Source organism: Macrosteles quadrilineatus, unplaced genomic scaffold (assembly GCF_028750875.1).
Source record: "Macrosteles quadrilineatus isolate MER2022 unplaced genomic scaffold, UCM_ALF_1.0 Scaffold_6__1_contigs__length_79288215, whole genome shotgun sequence".
Classification (NCBI taxonomy): domain Eukaryota; kingdom Metazoa; phylum Arthropoda; class Insecta; order Hemiptera; family Cicadellidae; genus Macrosteles; species Macrosteles quadrilineatus.
In genome coordinates, this window is record NW_026542599.1 from 56,548,720 (window position 1) to 56,568,029 (window position 19,310).

Sequence of the window (19,310 nt, forward strand, 5' to 3'; positions counted from 1 at the left end):
TCGGAGGGGATGTGTTACATCTTTGAGCTGGTTTTTGTGCTTTTCTCTGGGATGAGGGTGTTCTTCTAAAAAATGATGTTGGGAGGTGGGAGTGTTTAGGGGTTCTTGTGTGCAACTTTGGTTTTTGTTAGTTTGTAGTGTGTTTTTATACTTTGGGAGGGGTGGTTCTGCGATTTTCTCAATGTTGATGTGGTATTTGGAAAGTTCATGGGAGCTAAGCAAGTTTGCTTGTTGTATCCAACGGCCTAGTTTATCATTACTGCTGGGTGTTATGCAAAGGAATGAGTGTGTGTTCCTTGAGATAGCAACGATGCAGTGGTGCTGCGATTCATAAATTTCTTCTCTTTTAGCAGATGTTCGTATGACAGCTATGTTTTCTGCTTGCCGTCCTTGAAATTCATGTATCGTAGATGCGTTGAAACCTAGCTTGTTTAGTTCTCTTTTCTCAGCTTGTTTGAAGACCAAGCATTTGTATTTATTTTTGTCATCAAACAGCCATTTAGAAAACTTTGAGGCTACACTTGTACCGTAATTACTATACAAACAAAATTTTAAAGATCCATTTTACTCCTACTAAAGCTGTAAACAAGTGAAGAAAAAAACACTCCAAACTTATTTCATTCTTTCTTTCTAAACTCATTAAAAAATATCCCTCATCCTCCAAACCTGACTTTTGGAACACTTAGACCATTTCAGACAGTTCCAGAGAATTATGACAAGGCAAAATTAGGTCCCAAAATTGCAATATAATTGTTATTACTCTGCATATTCCAAGACTGGTATTAATGAGGTTCAAGGATGTTCATAGTTAGTTACGTCAGTTCTGCAGTAACTATATATCCTGGCTCAGTCAGTTCTGCAGAACAATCCTGATCCTGACTCTACATGGCCTTGGCTGAGATGAAGGCCAGTGTGATCCTTGTATTAACAGTGACTGCCTGTGTTGCACAGGAAGGGTGAGTGTTACTTAAACCATTAGTTTACTTTTAATTTTGAGGTCAAAAGATCAGGCATGGTTTATTGTTTGTTTTCTTTTGGCTGTAAATGCAGAGTTTGATTTTGATTAATATATATTTTTTTAATTACTGAAAAATGGTGGGTCAAGGTGTTGATTACATTAAATATAGTAAATGCCCCTGCCACAGCAGACCTGCAGTCAAAGCAAATTTCCCTGTTGAATTTCCACTAAAATATTCTCTTAATATTGTCAGATTTATTCCTAACAATTCCCAAACTAGTTTGATTAAGGGAGCGCTGCTCTACCTGTCTGCCGCGCGCTAATGCAAGGGTTTAGGATCTCCGTCACTGTTAGTTCTTAACCGATTGAAAATATGTTTATGAACCTTTATTCATATCATATTTGTGTAGGTTTGTTTGTAATTTTGTGCTAATAGTAGAAATTTAAGTGTGAAGTGACTGGCAAATATCTCAAAATAAGCTTTTTCTAAAGCATTTTACGATTTTACTCATGAGAATTGATTTTTTATGAAAATTAAAACCATAGAGTCATAGATTTGAATGCAAGGAGTTAGAAACCTTCTCCATAAACAAATTTTAAAACATAACTTGGTAATTCGAGGGGACTTAAACGTCTGCAAATGCTTTTCGCGGTGCTGTTCAATGGCGCAACATAGCCCGAGCTGAGGTAGAGCGCACCCTTTAAGTGTAGATTTAAACACGGTAGTACAAAACTTCATCAAGATTGGACGACTTTTGCTCGAGTTATGGAGCTAGGACACACATAATGTAGGCTATATATCTTACTAATATTATAAATGTGAAAGTTTGTGTGTTTATTTGTTTGTTTGTTTGAAGTTCAATCACGCATTAACTACTTGACGGATTGGGCTGAAATTTGGCATGATGATAGCTCATATATTCCCGATTAACATAGGCATATTCTTATCTCAAAAGTCCTTTTGGGCTCCGCCCCAGTGGCTAATAGTTCCCCATGTTAACCTTATGAGTATTCATATTTAAAGGGAATTAAAGAATTTAGTCAGCTGTTTAATCTAGAAAAGTTGGTTCTATAATATGCAAAAGTATTAAAAAGTTATACGATTTACCATCAGGGTGCAGCACAATTGATTTTTTTGCATTTATGAAAACTGCTAATTTGAACTAAGCAGCAACAAAAGACTGTGATAGGCAATGATAACTGTCAAATTAGGATTGTTTACAGTTATGTTTATGTTTTTAACTTCATGAATAATTTGTGATATTTTGCGAATTTTTAATAATTTATTTTTCTCTATTGTTTAGGTGAAGTGGTGAACATTATGGCTATGGTAGATGTGTAATTGTATACTGTAAATTTAAAGAAGCAAATTTTATCAAACTGTGTCCTCTCTCATTGCAAACGCTAAGTTAGAGTATAACTGCAATAAGCATTTTACACTTATATGACAACCCCGTACGAAGGACGGGTACTCTGCTAGTATGTGTATATATTTATTATGTGAAGCTGGCCATCTCTATGACCTACAACCTATTTTATTTTTTTCATGCCTGAATTTTTGATGCACTGTATTTATCTCTGACTTGTGTTTTTGCAGCGTGTAATCCACTTTTTGATGTGTCTAGTCCATACGGTGCATGTATGTGTCTACTGGAATAAAACATTGATTCTTGATTCTATAATTTGTCAATTTGAACAAATGGGATTTTGGCCTCTGGGGACATCCAAAACTAAAAAGTGAATCAGTCCCGGGTCTAGGTCTTGGTCTTACCATAGATTAAACAAAATCTTTAGGAGGTCTACATAAAATAATTTCATAGGTAGCACAACTTATGTTATCCCAGTAAACCTAAATAAGTTTATGCCACCTGAGTTAAGAAAAACAGATTATTTTTAAGATAAGTTCTACAGTTTAATTTAGTTTCTAAGTTAAATAAATAGTGGATGTGAAACCGTTATAGGGCATTTTCAAAGAATCAACATTGTCTCCTCTGCATCCTGACCCCATTGCAAAGGCTCCGCTATACCCGCGCTTACTATAGCGGCTAGACTTTAATAAATCATTTCAAGGACCTTGCACTCCTGTAGGGAGAGGAGAAAATTATTAGTTTGATGGTTTCTAACCGGATACTGGTCAGATGTGGCGTTGTGATTTTAGTTTTTTTGGAGGCAACTAAAGTCCTGTAAAATTGTATACACAGATACAAGGTGTTTCTACTACACAGGTGTTTTACTTTTGTGGCGTAGTCTTACTGTGTACGTATACAATATTTACATTAGCATATAAAATATACATAAATTATTGTAGCAGCCATGATCTCAAATACAAGATTGAAATCAATCAATACAAACTCAAACCTATAATTTTATTTTATTTCAATTTAGAGCCATGAGTTGTAACTTTTTTCTACCTAACTTGTTACTTTTACCAAAACCCCGGTCTGACAGGCCCACAGGATTTTCACAAATGCATGTTGGCAACACTGTTTACTTGGGGGATTCTATTCCCCAATACCTTCCCCCGTTTTCCACCCCAATCTGTTGATATAAAATATTATTTGTTCATTTTGCCTGGGTGCCGTGACCTGGACAGGTTGTCTGCATATAACATGCCCGTCTCAGAAGCCCAGCGTTAGTGTATTTTAAAGAGGGGTCTCATAGGCCCAGGGTTTCAGTTTGTGTGTTTCTAATGGGGGTTCATTATTTTCAAATGAGGTCTCACAGACCGGGGTTTTTGGTTAGCGTCAACCTGGGCAGGGTTTCGGTATTAGTGTTAAGTTATTATACATTGACTAACTTTTTAACCATTCCAACCTAAAGGTTGGCTAAAGCTCCATCCATGTTTATTTTAGTTTTGGATTATAATTTGTTCCAGGTACAAAAGTAAATACTGTATGACAAAATAAACGTGGATGCAATACTAAACAACCAACGAGTGTTACAGTCGTATGTAAACTGTTTCCTGGACAAAGGACCGTGCACTCCTGAAGGCAGGGAAGGAAAGAGTACCTTGATAGTTTCAAACAGGGTACTGGAGGATTCAGAAGTTTTTTCTTTGCAATTGGTGGATAAGCGTGGTTTCGTCTAGGTTTCTTGTATTCTGTAGTGAAAATGCCAATGAATAAAGCTGTTTTGTGATAACTTAGTGCCTTGGTTACCAGATCATCAAATATCCGCCCCTTATTGTGAAAGGTACTCAGAAAACACAGTAAAAAATATGATAAAGGAATCTCATCTTGTGTATTGCCTTCCGGATTACTTCATGAATGTATACAAGAGGTTAAGTTACCTTGATTCTGTCCAAGTAATCCTTAAGTCGTCATTAGTGCGACCGGTTTCTATGTCTATGGCATCATTGTCAAGCTGAACGTAAAAATCGCTCCTAGGATCGCTCAAGACTCATGACGACCTCCTAGGAGCGATTTTTACGTTCAGCTTGACAATGATGCCATAGACATCGAAACCGGTCGCACTAATGACGACTTAAGGATTACTTGGACAGAATCAAGGTAACTTAACCTCTTGTATACAAAGGAATCTCAATAATATATGTCCATCTAAAACTAAATATTCTTGATACAATGGTCATCAACTTATCTAAAATTATTGAAATAACAAACTTAAGTAAATGTATGTAAATGAAGCATTAACGTAGACAGTATGTGGTCAAAATTATTGTTGAAAAGAAAATTGTTAAAACCTGGGAAGAGCTTTTGATCAATATCGATTAGGCGTACAGCAAACCTGCAAAAATAATCACCTTCATCCCATTTTTCCCAGTGGATTTTATGATCGGAAGAAACACATACAAACTACATTTCTATGCTAGTTTAGTTGATACATCTTTTTTTTAATCCCAGGTCTAAGAACTTGAATCATATATTTTTAGATTTTTTTTTATTACATGTATGCTTGTAAAGGCAAGATGTTTGTGATATCCTATTCCTATGAATTTAACCAGCTTTATTGTGTGAGTTACACAACAAAATGTTTTTCAATGATTTAAGATGACACAGATGATTTGTTTTCTAAATATACAAACATAAATATAATTAGATATAACAACCTCCCAAACAAAAAAGAATACAGCAGCGCTAAAAGTTTCAAAAGTAATATAGAAAATTGATACTGTTAAAACTGCAAACACAGCAACAAAACTGGCAACACTGCATTGATCAAATTAAATTATTTGCCTAACCAGGAAAGTCCAAACTACCTCCAATCATCAAAAGGCCCAAATGCCAAAACAAGAAATCTATATATATATATAAGGCAAAGCCCTCACTGACTGACTCACTCATCACTAATTCTCCCACTTCCCATTTACCTAGGAGGCTGAAATTTGGTACACTGATTCTTTATGCATTAAATAGAAAAACTAAGTTGTTTTTATTCTGATCGGACTCTCGGGCTCCGCCCCAGTGGCTTTGGAGTTTCCCATGTTAACCTTATGAGTACTCATATCCTGTGCAATAGCATTAAAGATACGAGGATTACCAACAGGGTGCAGCACTATTTTTTTTTTATTTATGACAACAGCTAATTTGCAACCAAAAGGTGAGTGAGCGTAGCGAACGAACTTCAACCTGGAGGCGAGTTAGCGTAGCGGACGAGCTAACCTCAAGGCAAGTGAGCGCAGCGAACGAGCTCCAACCTAAAGGTGAGTGAGCGTAGCGAACGAACTTTAACCAGGACGTGATTGAGACATTCGAACGAGCTAACTTATGAAGTAAAACGGGGCAAAGCCCGCGGGTGTTACAGTCGTATGTAAACTGTTTCCTGGACAAAGGACCGTGCACTCCTGAAGGCAGGGAAGGAAAGAGTACCTTGATAGTTTCAAACAGGGTACTGGAGGATTCAGAAGTTTTTTCTTTGCAATTGGTGGATAAGCGTGGTTTCGTCTAGGTTTCTTGTATTCTGTAGTGAAAATGCCAATGAATAAGGCTGTTTTGTGATAACTTAGTGCCTTGGTTACCAGATCATCAAATATCCGCCCCTTATTGTGAAAGGTACTCAGAAAACACAGTAAAAAATATGATAAAGGAATCTCATCTTGTGTATTGCCTTCCGGATTACTTCATGAATGTATACAAGAGGTTAAGTTACCTTGATTCTGTCCAAGTAATCCTTAAGTCGTCATTAGTGCGACCGGTTTCTATGTCTATGGCATCATTGTCAAGCTGAACGTAAAAATCGCTCCTAGGATCGCTCAAGACTCATGACGACCTCCTAGGAGCGATTTTTACGTTCAGCTTGACAATGATGCCATAGACATCGAAACCGGTCGCACTAATGACGACTTAAGGATTACTTGGACAGAATCAAGGTAACTTAACCTCTTGTATACAAAGGAATCTCAATAATATATGTCCATCTAAAACTAAATATTCTTGATACAATGGTCATCAACTTATCTAAAATTATTGAAATAACAAACTTAAGTAAATGTATGTAAATGAAGCATTAACGTAGACAGTATGTGGTCAAAATTATTGTTGAAAAGAAAATTGTTAAAACCTGGGAAGAGCTTTTGATCAATATCGATTAGGCGTACAGCAAACCTGCAAAAATAATCACCTTCATCCCATTTTTCCCAGTGGATTTTATGATCGGAAGAAACACATACAAACTACATTTCTATGCTAGTTCAGTTGATACATCTTTTTTTTAATCCCAGGTCTAAGAACTTGAATCATATATTTTTAGATTTTTTTTTATTACATGTATGCTTGTAAAGGCAAGATGTTTGTGATATCCTATTCCTATGAATTTAACCAGCTTTATTGTGTGAGTTACACAACAAAATGTTTTTCAATGATTTAAGATGACACAGATGATTTGTTTTCTAAATATACAAACATAAATATAATTAGATATAACAACCTCCCAAACAAAAAAGAATACAGCAGCGCTAAAAGTTTCAAAAGTAATATAGAAAATTGATACTGTTAAAACTGCAAACACAGCAACAAAACTGGCAACACTGCATTGATCAAATTAAATTATTTGCCTAACCAGGAAAGTCCAAACTACCTCCAATCATCAAAAGGCCCAAATGGCAAAACAAGAAATAAAAGTATAAAGTATAAAAGTATAAAGCCCAAGAAATAAAAGGGAGTAAGAAAGACCTCCCGCCATGACTTTGCTGCATATCCGGGTCAACAGACCGCAACAATACCGCAGCAATACTTGTGACTGCGTGTTTGTAAATTTATGAAAGTGTTAGTGATGAGAGGATAACTAAAGGAGACCCCTGAAGATGCCACACAAGCTGGAAAATGCATAGCCTTATCTTACCTCTTCAAGAACACAGACAACAACAACAAAGGCTATCTAAGATAGTTGATAGAAATAAGTAAACAAAGTAATTACAATATTTTTTTTGTTTACTTATTGTAATTTACAATAAATCAAAAAACAATTTTTAAGACTCTGTTGATACAACATAGAGCTCGAGGGCCTAGGTCTTAAGGATTTTTAGTGGGGTAAGTTTTTTTGAATTGGAAAAAGTTTTTGAATGGAAAAAGGTCCATCAAGTGCTCAATGTAATCAGTTACAACTGATAAGATCGGAGTTATCTTACCAATGCTTCAAAGCTTCTATACAACCACCAAACCTAAACATAAAACAACATCTCTTATGCAATCCCTTCAATATCCAACAGAGCAACGAGACTAACATACATATTTATTTATTTACATAATATAAAGCGTAGTATGAAATCAACTTCAACTGTGATGGTATAACTGAACTTTTACATATTGACAATACCGTTTCAACAACTTTAAGGCTGCCATTAACCTGAAGAAAATACTCTCTTTCTTCCTTAGTGGAATATGTCGTCAGTGAGAGTAAAATATTCAGATTTTTTTATATTTCATTGTGTTGAGTTTTATGTTTCTTGTGCCAGGTCGGACTTTATCCCATTCAAGTAAGCCTATACTTAATAAGCCAATTAATTCAAGTAAGTATTCTCATAAAACATAGTTAGACTCAGTAATTTGAATATTTTTTTTACAATTGTAATAGGAAAGTGTAAAACATCTCTAAATATTTGATTTATAATTTTAGAATTATTACCTGAAATCTACAGAACAAACTGTGCCAAGTGTTCTGTTGACCAGAGGTACCTTTTGAGAAAAACGATCAAAGCTTTTGCCTCCAAGCGGAAGGAAGACTGGACGAAAATTGTGGAGAAATACGATCCGAAGCATGAAAAGGAAGAAACTTTTATGAAATGGGTTTATGGGGAAAACTAAATGTATCTATAAGTATAAAAGAGGATATTTGTATATATATTTGTTTGTTTGTTTGCTTGTTTGTTTGCTTGTTTGTTTGGCAGGGATAAACTCGGACACCGCTCGACAGATTGTAATGAAACTTTCAGGCATTATTAAGCATTATTCAAGGAAGGTTTGTGTGAAGTTTGGTACTGATCCGTCAAAAGGGCTCCGCCCCAGTGGCTCTGGAGTTGCCCATGTTAACCTTATGAGAAATTGAATTAATGAATCTTAACAGCTGTTTCAATTAAACAAGTTGGTTCTGTTCTATGATGTTCAATAGCATTAAAGTTACAAGGATTACCAACAGGGTGCAGCACTATTATTTCTTTTACATTTATGACAACAGCTAATTTGCAACCAAAACGTGAGTGAGCGTAGCGAACGAACTTCAACCTGGAGGCGAGTTAGCGTAGTGAACGAGCTAACCTAAAGGCAAGTGAGCGTAGCGAACGAGCTAACCTGAAGGCAAGTGAGCGCAGCGAACGAGCTCCAACCTAAAGGTGAGTGAGCGTAGCGAACGAGCTCCGAACTAAAGGTGAGTGTGTAACGTTACTAGTAATGTTTAAAACAAGGGGAAATCGGACTGATCACCCGATAGTAATTATTGCTGTTTGGAGGGACGCCTTCAACTGTCCCAATACACAATATTACTAGTAGGTCTTGCAATTGCCGCCAAAATTCTGACTGCCGTCTTTTGGAACGTCAAAACCCTCTCGACTCCCGGAGTGCCACCCCAAAGTCTTGAACCATAAAGAATTATGCTCTGAAAAAAGGCAACGTAGGCATTTCTTAGCCATTCAGTGGGTACAGAGTTCTTCAAGTTCCCGAACGAGTGAATCACCCTGGAAAGTATACTACATACAAAAGTTAAGTGACTATTCCAATCCAGCTTAGGATACAACATTAATCCAAGTAGTTTAACGCATGTGACATCTTGCTTAAGCTGTCTGAGACTAAATATATTCTCCCCCCAAAACCACATTGAATGTAAAAGACTAATCAGATATAGTTGATAACGTCATCAGTACATTTTGCTCAGCTTTTCCACATTTATTTGAGAAGTTATTAATTGTATTTGGGAATTATTACTTGTATTTAAGAAAATATCGAATGTAGATTATATTAGTCAGTTGAATTTGATAAAACAACAAATTTAGTTGTGAATAGTAAATTGTATTTAAGAATGTATTGTATGGAATTGAGAAAGATTTAATTTTATTTCAGTAATGGTTCTTTCAATTTGAAAAGTTGGCAATTAATTATTGTATATAAGAAAAACTAGATTTTTTCGTTATCAAATCACAAGTTCTCAAATACAGACAAATACTCAAATACAGTTCTTAAATACGTTTAATTCACTGATCTTAAATTAGTATAATGCCTTCTCAAATACATCTTACAATTCTCAACTTCATCTGATTTTAAATCTCAAAATACAACTGATATGTTCTGAAATTAACATAACTGTTTCTTAAACACCATCTAGTCTAAATTTGAGATAGTTATAATATTAAACTTTTTTCCATCCTTTCTTTTTATCAAATCTTTTTTACTTCCTTACAAATTATGTGTATTTTTTATTTTCCTTGTACCATGAGCATGTGATACTGAGTGGTTAACACATTATTTGTTTTGTTTTGTTTCTGAAGAAGGCTTTAGCCAAAATACAGGGTTTTCATAAAATAATAAAGGGGTTTAGTCGTGAAATCAAAAGAAAACGAGAAAAGATACAAAAACAACTATTTATTTTTTTTGACTCCTGACATCAAAAGATTTTATACATAGCTAATAAGCGTCAACATGACAACCATTTCTTGCTCTACAGACGTCCAGACGATGATTTATTTCAGCCCAAAGTGACTCTTTTCTCTTGTTACAATGGAGACTGCATCCCTGGTTCATACTAGTAGGGCTAAATTTGGATTTTTTTTTAAATAAACGATGTTTTTGACATCCTAAATGGCCGTTATACTAGAGTCACTGACTTAAGTTAAATTAGCTACACACTTAGATCTTTTTTAAAGGGAAACATGTTTATGAGAAAATAGAACTTAAAAATGTATTTAAAAGAATAAGTATGTCGTCGAATAGCACAACAATAAACACAGCTGTTTCAATAAATGTAAACAAAACTGTTTAAGCTAATGGATACAGCGGTATCAATATGAAATATTGAATATGTATTATAATAGTTTTACAGATAGTTAAAACCCCACCATTATTTTATAAAAAACCCTGTATATTGATTTTTTTACGTGTTAATTATTTTTAGAATGAAACAACCTTTTAATAATACTGTGAAGAAACTATGTTTCTTAAATAAGATCGGAAAAGGTTGTTAAATTATATTAAATTGATTGGTTGTATTGATTGTTTTTAATCTATTGTTGTTGGTTGTTGCATTGTTGTCGATTTTGATTATGCTGAACTGAAAAGATAGATTACACAGGAAAACAATTGCCCCTCTCAATTGACCAATGTTCTGGTGGAGATAATAAATTATATTGATCGGAACAAACAGTTCCGTCCTCTACTATGGGTATTATTTCACCTTTCATACTCAAACCTAAACTTAATTAGCACTTTCCTTCGAATCAGATTGCAGGATAACTAATACATTACTCGAAAATACAAAATTAACACCAAAACATATGCTACAAATAATGTTTAAATAAAATTAAAATAACACATTGTGGTATAATAAGTTAACAAATACACAGTGAGGTTATAAACAAAATAATAATTGTCTGACAATTATTAAACAGCTGACAAATAATTTATAAACTGTGTATTATATTCTTCAATTAGAATTGTTTTGACTCGACCTTTATATGGAAGGGCTGTAGGTCGTAGCCCTTGTTTGAAATCCTGTCTGTTTTTAAAAGGAACTCATAGATTAATAATTTCATACTGGAAGTGAGGTTATAAACAAAATAACAATTGTCTGACAAACATTGAACAGCTGACAAATAATTTATAAACTGTATATTATATTCTTCAATTTGAATTGTTTTGGCTCGACCTTTGAAGGGCTGTAGGTCGTAGCCGTTAGAAAATACGTAAATTCTAAGGAAGTTCGGCAAATCTATGAATTATCCCCTTTAATTTGAGACATAAATCTTGTAGATCGGTCCAGTAATGACTGAGAAAACAGACTTACAACTGTATATTAAATATATAGATATAGATTTTATATGCTACAAGTTTTCTTTTTACTTATAAATAAACTGTAGTAAATATTTGCCAATTTAGTTTTATATCAATTTTATCAGAATTTCAAGACCCATCAGAATATGGCATATATTTACATGATCTTAATAAACTACCAAATTTCAAATTGGCAAACTGCACAGTCTTTGCAGTGAACCAGGTGCCCAGCGAAACGGTAATAACAGTTGGCTTATCCCCACTCCGCGTGGTGGTCAGAAATAATATGTCAAAACCGAATGTCCAACTCCGCGCGGTGGTCACTTCGGGTCCCTCGCGACACATGTCCAACTCCGCGCCGTGGTCAATGTTGGCTCACACATCCCTGACGGCTGTGAGTTTGTATTTGAAGTTTGAAATTATAAATGTACATAATTTAGAACTGTACGACCCCACAGTAACCAATAAAATAAAGTTAATTAGTACAAAATAGAATATTTATGTTTCATTTGAATTTACCTATCATTAACCTAACCTAACAATACCTAACATGTCACATGAATAAAGTAGCTACGAACAAATAAAAGTGTATAACTTTGGGGACACACGGTATGTATATAGAATATATTATATTAAACACGTCATATCTCATACGAAAGCACAACAAGGTAGCGTAGAGATTAAATGTGGCCACCACGCGGAGTTGGACTGGACCCTTCGTATTGTTACAAGTCAGGAGCCCCGCGCAACAATAGCCAGGCGCCGTCTCAAAAGGGTTGTTTGTCAACACGGGGTTCTCCGAAAGACAATAGACCCATGTCAACGGATTAAGTCAATAGGGTCTTTGACATCCACCAGAAGCTTCCACGGTGATCTGTAAACAGCTTTGTTTGGGCTACTAGGAGTCTCCAGAATGTTCCACGGCAAGCTTATATAAGGGACCGTCTTCCGGCACACGGCAGTAGAGTTGAGTTGAGTCTTCCGAGCACAGACAATATAATACTTTAATGTACAATAAAAAAAAGTATGGTTTAAAGTATGGTTTATTCCATTGTCTGTGCTTCCGAGAATCGCCGCAGCTACAGCCCGTCGGTGTTAGTGACCAGTGCTTGTGCTAGTGGCAGTGACAGAGTAGTGACGGTGTAGAGACAGTGTAGTTACACTAGTGACAGTGTTGTAACAGAAGTGGTGATAAATCCTGTAGAGGCTAGCTGTAAGTAGAAACATTGTAAATTAGAATAGGCATTAGCTAGGTTTAGTTAGGGTTAGTTAGGTGTTAGTTAATTGTAATATTTGTAAATAGAGAATAATTAGTGTAAATAAATAGTTATTATAAAATCGCCAAGTTTTATTGTAAAGAACCTGTTAAGCCCGCAAGAGTATCAACTTTCATGCGAGGCCCTTTAAAGGCACCACTTAAACAGGTACTACCAATCACTTTTAGCCACAGGAAGGCAAGCAAATACTTCAAAGATATTCCCTCTAGCTAGTATCTATATATAGTAAATATATTTATTTGAATATTAGTTGGAAATAATTCAGATCGGTTTTTGTACAAATTATATATAAATTATATTTTTGAAATTTATTGTTGACACATTGATTTGTGTTCTTTAATATGTTTAATTTATGCCTGCCTTATTTCTTTATTCTAATAGAACTAACACATGTTTTATTATTATTATGATTGTAAATAATGTCCAAATATAATACACATCTCTTTTTTGTCAAGTCTAAAAGTCTTGTCTGTCTTTAATATTTTTTACATTTGGTGCCGAAACCCGACTTTATCATGTCAATAAGGAGATCAGAGAGGGAAAGACACCCTCCAGACAGATATACTCCAGCAATTGGGAATAACAACGACAAAACTGTTAATCCAAAGCCAAGTAAAGACCAACCATCAGTATCTACCAAATCTAGCACTTCTTCTAGTAGACGACGATTAATGGAAGTGGAGTTGAAGAAGCTGGAAGAAATACAGAAATTGGAAAGAGCCCATGAAGAAAGAGAAATGGAGCGACAACGACAAGTTGAAGAAATGGAGCGACAACGACAAATGGAAGCTAGAGAACTGGAGCGACAGAAGCAACTGCTGACAGCGAGAGTGGAGCTTGAGTCTGCTTCAGTGTGTGGCAGTCAACAGTCAAGCCGCCCTAGTAATCGATCTGAAACCAAGGTAGGACTTAGCATAAATCTTGATGATGAGGAAGAACCGCAAAGCAAGGTTGAAAGGTGGTTGAGCGAAAAAGAACCGACAGTTCTTAAGTCCTCATCAGCCATCATGACCTCAGCCGTGCAAAAGCTTGCGGATACCTTCCAAAAAGCTATACAGCCTGTTTCATTTCGTCAAAAACTTCCAAGCTTCAGTGGCAAGCCTGATGAATGGCCGATATTTTTTTCGGCGTATGAAAAAACTGCCTATCTTTTTAGTGATGATGACAACCTCATAAGAGTAAGGAATTGCCTAGAGGGAGAAGCATTTAGAATGGTTAAGCCTCTTTTTGTCTCAAGTCAATCTTAAGTCAATTATCAAGACCTTACAGATGCGTTTTGGTAGACCAGAACTCATTTTGGAGTCAATGTTAAAAAAGACTCGTAGGCTACCTTCTGTCAAGGAAGACGACACTACAAGTCTTGTTGGGTTTTCGACAAATATTTTGAATTTTACTGCTACAGCAGAGTCATTACGTCTAGAAAATTATTTATTAAACCCTTACTTACTAAATGAATGTCTCAACAAACTTCCCTATAGTTTAAAATACAGGTGGGCTGAGCATGTAAGTAATAATGCTCTAAGCAGTCCCGACTTGAAGGAGTTTTCCACTTGGTTGGAAAAACAATGCTCAATCCTGAGTATTTACTTTCGTCCTACAGAAGAGAAACTCTGGCAGAAGAAAACTGACATAAAGCCGGTTTATACCAGTTCTACCGAAGACAAACAGTTTAACTGTATGTTTTGTCTCGACAGCCACGAAAGTGAACGATGTGGAGTTTTCAGGAAGGCAGATGTATCGCAGAGATGGAAAATGATTGTCGAAAAGAAACTATGTTTCTTCTGCTTTCAACGTCACCAGCTCCAAAAATGTAAAGTAAAAAAGGTTTGTGGGATAAATGGGTGCAGGTTGTTTCACCATCGTCTTCTCCATATTGACAAAATTGAGAGGTTTCCCAAACAAGACAGCGAACCGCAAAATAAAGAAATTATTAGCAGTCATGTTGTTAATAACCGTGTTCTACTAAGAGTATGCCCAGTGACATTATATGGCCCAAGTTGTCAGATTGACACTTACGCACTCTTAGATGACGGGTCAACAGTATCTTTGTTGGATTCAGCTACAGCCGATAAATTAGGCGTCAACGGTAGTATTGAACCCCTCACGACATGCTGGTCCAATGCAACCCAACATTTCGACCCAACATCCATGACTGTGAAAGTTAAAATTAAAGGGTTATATGAGGACGAAGTATTTACATTAAACAATATACGAACCCAGTCACCATTGGACTTACCAAAACAAATGGTGGATACTGTCAAACTGAAAAAGAAGTGGTCTCACTTACGGTCAATTGGTCAACCTTTACCGTCAGCAAATTTGAAACCTACAATACTTATAGGTCAAGACAACTGTGACCTTATTCTAGCAAGGAAAATAGTTGAAGGTCCTCCCAACTCTCCAGTCTTGTCTTGGAGCCGTTTAGGCTGGACATTGCACGGTAAATGTCATGAACACATTGGGCGAGTAGATAGTCAATTCACTTTAACGTCTTTTGAAAGTGAAAAACTTCATGATATTATCAAAGATTCTTTTGAAATCGAGAATTATGGCGTGTCCCTAGTAGAAGATAACAATGTGAAATCAGTTGAAGACGAAAAAGCCCTCAAGATTTTAGAAGATACGACCAAAAAAGTAGGGGATAGGTATGAATCCGGCCTACTATGGAAGTCAGAAGACTTTAAATATCCACCGAGCTATGAAAATGCGCTGAAAAGGCTTAAGGGTATTGAAAGGAAGATGGCAAGAGACGAAAACTTTCATAACAAATACAAAGCCAAGATCACTGACTATGAAGAAAAAGGTTACATCAGAAAACTACGTGATGACGAAGCTAATGTTATAAATGACCGGACTTATTATCTGCCTCATTTTGGTGTAATAAATCCAAACAAACCTGACAAACTGAGGTTAGTATTTGACGCAGCTGCTAAAGCGAATGGTGTGTCATTCAATGATGGTTTGCTTAGTGGTCCTGACCTTTTGAACCCTCTGCCAGCAGTACTTCTCAAATTCAGATTAAGAAAATTGGCGATCGCAGGTGACATACGAGAAATGTTTCATCAAGTACGTATCAGAAAAGAAGATGTCGATTCGCAAAGGTTTCTATGGAGAGAAGATCCGAACAACGAACCAGATACCTATATCATGGAAGCAATGATATTTGGATCAACGTGTTCCCCGAGTACTGCCTTGTATGTAGTAAACAGCAACGCCAAGAGGTTTCTACAAATTTACCCGGAAGCAAGTAAAGCGATCCTCTCAAGTGAATACATGGACGATCTACTAGACTCTACTGATTCAGAAGAAGAAGCTAGACTTAGAATACAACAGATAACAGAAATTCACAAGTCCGGAGGTTTTAAAATCTGTAACTGGCTGTCAAATTCAAAAGAAATTTTACTTGAAATACCGGAAGATTTGAAGACAAACTCTATAAAACAGCTGCAACCTGAAAGTCGTCTACCTACAGAACGTATCCTCGGAATGTGGTGGGATGCTGAAACTGACCACTTTTCATTTCACCGGAACGCCGTAAAGGTACAGTTAGTTGAAACAAGGTATCCGACCAAACGATAAGTTTTAAGAGGAGCTATGTCCATTTTTGATCCATTGGGATTAGTTGTACCTACTACTATAAAAGGGAGAATGCTTGTTCAGGACATTTGGCAAACAAACATAACGTGGGACGAAGTTCTTTCGATAGAACTTAGTAAAAAATGGCAAGACTGGCTACAAGAAGTAAAATGTCTGCAGAGCTTCACCATACCTCGATGCTATTTTAACGTCAAAACAATTGAAGAAGTTGAACTCCATACGTTTGTTGATGCTAGTGAAGAGGCCTATGCAGCAGTTTCATATCTACGCCATGGATGTGCCAGAGGTACTTACAAGACCATGCTTGTTATGGCACGTGCCAAAGTAGCACCACTCAAACCAACAACCATTCCCCGACTAGAACTCCAAGCAGCTGTTCTTGGATGCAGAATAGCTTTTAGCATCATAAAAGACATTGACTTAACTATTTCTCGTCAGATATTTTGGTCAGATTCTGTAACAGTTTTGCACTGGCTGAAATCCGACCCTAGACAATTCAAACAGTATGTTTCCAATAGAATTGGAGAAATTCAAGATTTGTCTAAACCTGAAGAATGGAGATGGGTTCCATCAAAACAGAATCCGGCAGATGTTGCAACTAGAAGTAACAAAAAGTTTACATCAGCCATGCATTCTGAATGGATTCACGGACCCTCATTTTTAATGCGAGAATCGAGTGACTGGCCAATACAACCGTCCACACTACAAGTCAAGGATAACGAAGAAACAAAGAAGAAATTCGTCGGAGTTGTAAACGGTAATGAAAACCCTCCTCTTCTGACAGTTGAAAACTTTTCTTCTTGGGAAAAAGTGACACGTGTATTAGCATGGGTACACAGATTTGTTAGCATGCTAAGGTCCCATACTACCACCACCACCAAAAATAAACTGAAAACGGTCAACGTAGATTTTGGAAATATACCAGAACTTCAACCAGAGGAAATTCAAAAAGCTGAACAGAGCTTGATATCAATGTCTCAAAAGGCAAGCTTCAATGAAGAAAAGAATTTACTGCTGAAGAACAAACCGCTACCAAAGTCCAGTAGAATATTCTCTTTAAATCCCTTCATTGATCAGTCTCTAATAAGAATGTCGAGTAGAATACATAGTTCACCAGAAATAAGCGAAGAACAAAAGCATCCTATCATTTTAGACGGCAAAAGTCATACGGCTAAACTAATCGTAAAAATGTTTCACGAGAAATGTTTCCATCAGGGCATCGAGACTGTTATCAATATGACTAGACAACAGTTCTGGATCTTAAACGTACGATCAGTCGCCAAGAAAGTTCAAAGGACCTGCATGAGGTGTAGCATAGACAATGCCAAACCGTATCCTCCTCAGATGGCTGCACTACCACAGTTAAGGACCTCAAAAGTGCAACATCCATTCTTCTACACTGGAGTGGATTATTTCGGACCTATCGAAGTTACTGTTGGCCGCAGACATGAAAAAAGATATGGTGTCCTATTTACCTGTTTACCGACTCGAGCAATTCACATCGAAACGGCTCATTCTCTTAACACAGAGAGTTGGATAATGGCGATTCAACGATTCATCAGCCGAAGACCAGTTCCCTCAGAACTATATTCCGACAATGGCACAAACTTTGTAGCTGCAGATAGGGAACTTAGAAACGCTGTAAAGTCACTCAAACATGAAAAGATCCAAAAAGACGTGGTGAACTACGGGATAAAGTGGAATTTCATTTGCCCGCGAGCACCACATATGGGAGGCTGCTGGGAAAGACTTGTTAGGTCTGTAAAGACCGCATTAAGGAGTGTTATGCGCTGCCAGTACCCAAAAGACGAAGAGCTTCAGACTTTCATGGTTCGCGTTGAATTTATAATAAATTCTCGCCCACTCACTCATGTTTCTCTGGATCCCAATGACCCCGAACCAATCACACCAAACCATTTTCTAAGAGAAGCTTACAAAATCAACCTAAACGAAGACCAACTGTGTAAACGACAATTAGCTCGTGTTAGATCACTCCTAGACAGCTTCTGGAAGAGATGGGTGCACGAGTACCTTCCATGCCTTTCAAGACGGTGCAAATGGCACAAGAAATTGGACCCACCAAAGATTGACGATCTTGCAATAATAATTGAGGAAAACTGCCCAAGAAATACATGGCCCCTTGGCCGAATCTCGGCTGTCTACCCAGGTCACGATGGCCAAGTACGAATAGTAGACATCACAACATCAAAAGGAACTTATCGCCGGCCTCTGACTAAAGTTGCAGTCCTTACCGTTGGAGGGGAAAAGATGTAATATGTTAACACATTGATTTGTGTTCTTTAATATGTTTAATTTATGCCTGCCTTATTTCTTTATTCTAATAGAACTAACACATGTTTTATTATTATTATGATTGTAAATAATGTCCAAATATAATACACATCTCTTTTTTGTCAAGTCTAAAAGTCTTGTCTGTCTTTAATATTTTTTACATTTATGGTTTATTGTTTAAATAATTGTATTTAAACAGATAGTTAATCCAGTTAGGATTATCAGTTGCCACGCGCTTACATACAGATATGAGCATCCTGTTGTTGTCCCCGAATAGACCGACCAATAGGTGAATTGTTTATTTCAAGGATTTACCAAATATGACAATATAGATTATGGCGAAACTAGGAGAGGAGATTTTTGCAGCTGGTGGGTTTTAGCTGAAGAAGAGTTCATTCTCTTCCATAGACTCCTGCTGGCAGCACTTACCTTCTGAGTTGTGTTGTATGTAGTCCCTCGGGTTACTTTCTAAATTACTTCTAAATTTCTAACTAAAAACTAAATTTAGGACATACTTGCAAACTTTTTCCGAATATCAGAGTGCTCACTCAGCCATTATGCTGTTGGTTCATTTTAGGGTAAAAATATTATAAGCATTATTGTAATATTGTGAAAATAATAATTATTCAAATTTAAACTAAGTATGAGGACAAAGCTTGTGTGTAATAAAGCATAGTATTGATATTTAATTGTTGTTCACCATTGCTCACCATCAAGGCGCACGAACATTTGGTGTCAGAAGGGGGATATTCGAGA

At 36.4% G+C, this 19,310-nt stretch overlaps 2 protein-coding genes across 2 annotated transcripts; both read left to right on the top strand.

The window, feature by feature from the left end:
* The first annotated feature begins 885 nt into the window (after positions 1 to 885).
* Positions 886 to 8,217, top strand: LOC128997538 (ejaculatory bulb-specific protein 3-like). Its single transcript, XM_054423178.1, has 3 exons — positions 886 to 956; positions 3,845 to 3,963; positions 8,030 to 8,217. The coding sequence occupies exons 1-3, from the start codon at positions 886 to 888 to the stop codon at positions 8,215 to 8,217; spliced, it is 378 nt and encodes a 125-aa protein (XP_054279153.1).
* An 8,096-nt stretch (positions 8,218 to 16,313) lies between these two features.
* LOC128997539 (uncharacterized) lies at positions 16,314 to 18,536 on the top strand. Its single transcript, XM_054423179.1, has one exon. It carries the CDS (start codon positions 16,314 to 16,316, stop codon positions 18,534 to 18,536), a length of 2,223 nt encoding a protein of 740 aa, XP_054279154.1.
* Positions 18,537 to 19,310: the final 774 nt, after the last annotated feature.

What these genes read in the sequence shown, in the direction of transcription:
- LOC128997539 (XM_054423179.1), top strand. Translation starts at nt 16,314, where the DNA reads ATGCTTGTTCAGGACATTTGGCAAACAAACATAACGTGGGACGAAGTT.
- LOC128997538 (XM_054423178.1), top strand. Translation starts at nt 886, where the DNA reads ATGGCCTTGGCTGAGATGAAGGCCAGTGTGATCCTTGTATTAACAGTG. An exon ending in GCCTGTGTTGCACAGGAAGG is followed by an intron (nt 957 to 3,844) that starts GTGAGTGTTACT and finishes GGTACAAAAGTA; the next exon opens with AATACTGTATGACAAAATAA. An exon ending in TGAAGGCAGGGAAGGAAAGA is followed by an intron (nt 3,964 to 8,029) that starts GTACCTTGATAG and finishes TTATAATTTTAG; the next exon opens with AATTATTACCTGAAATCTAC.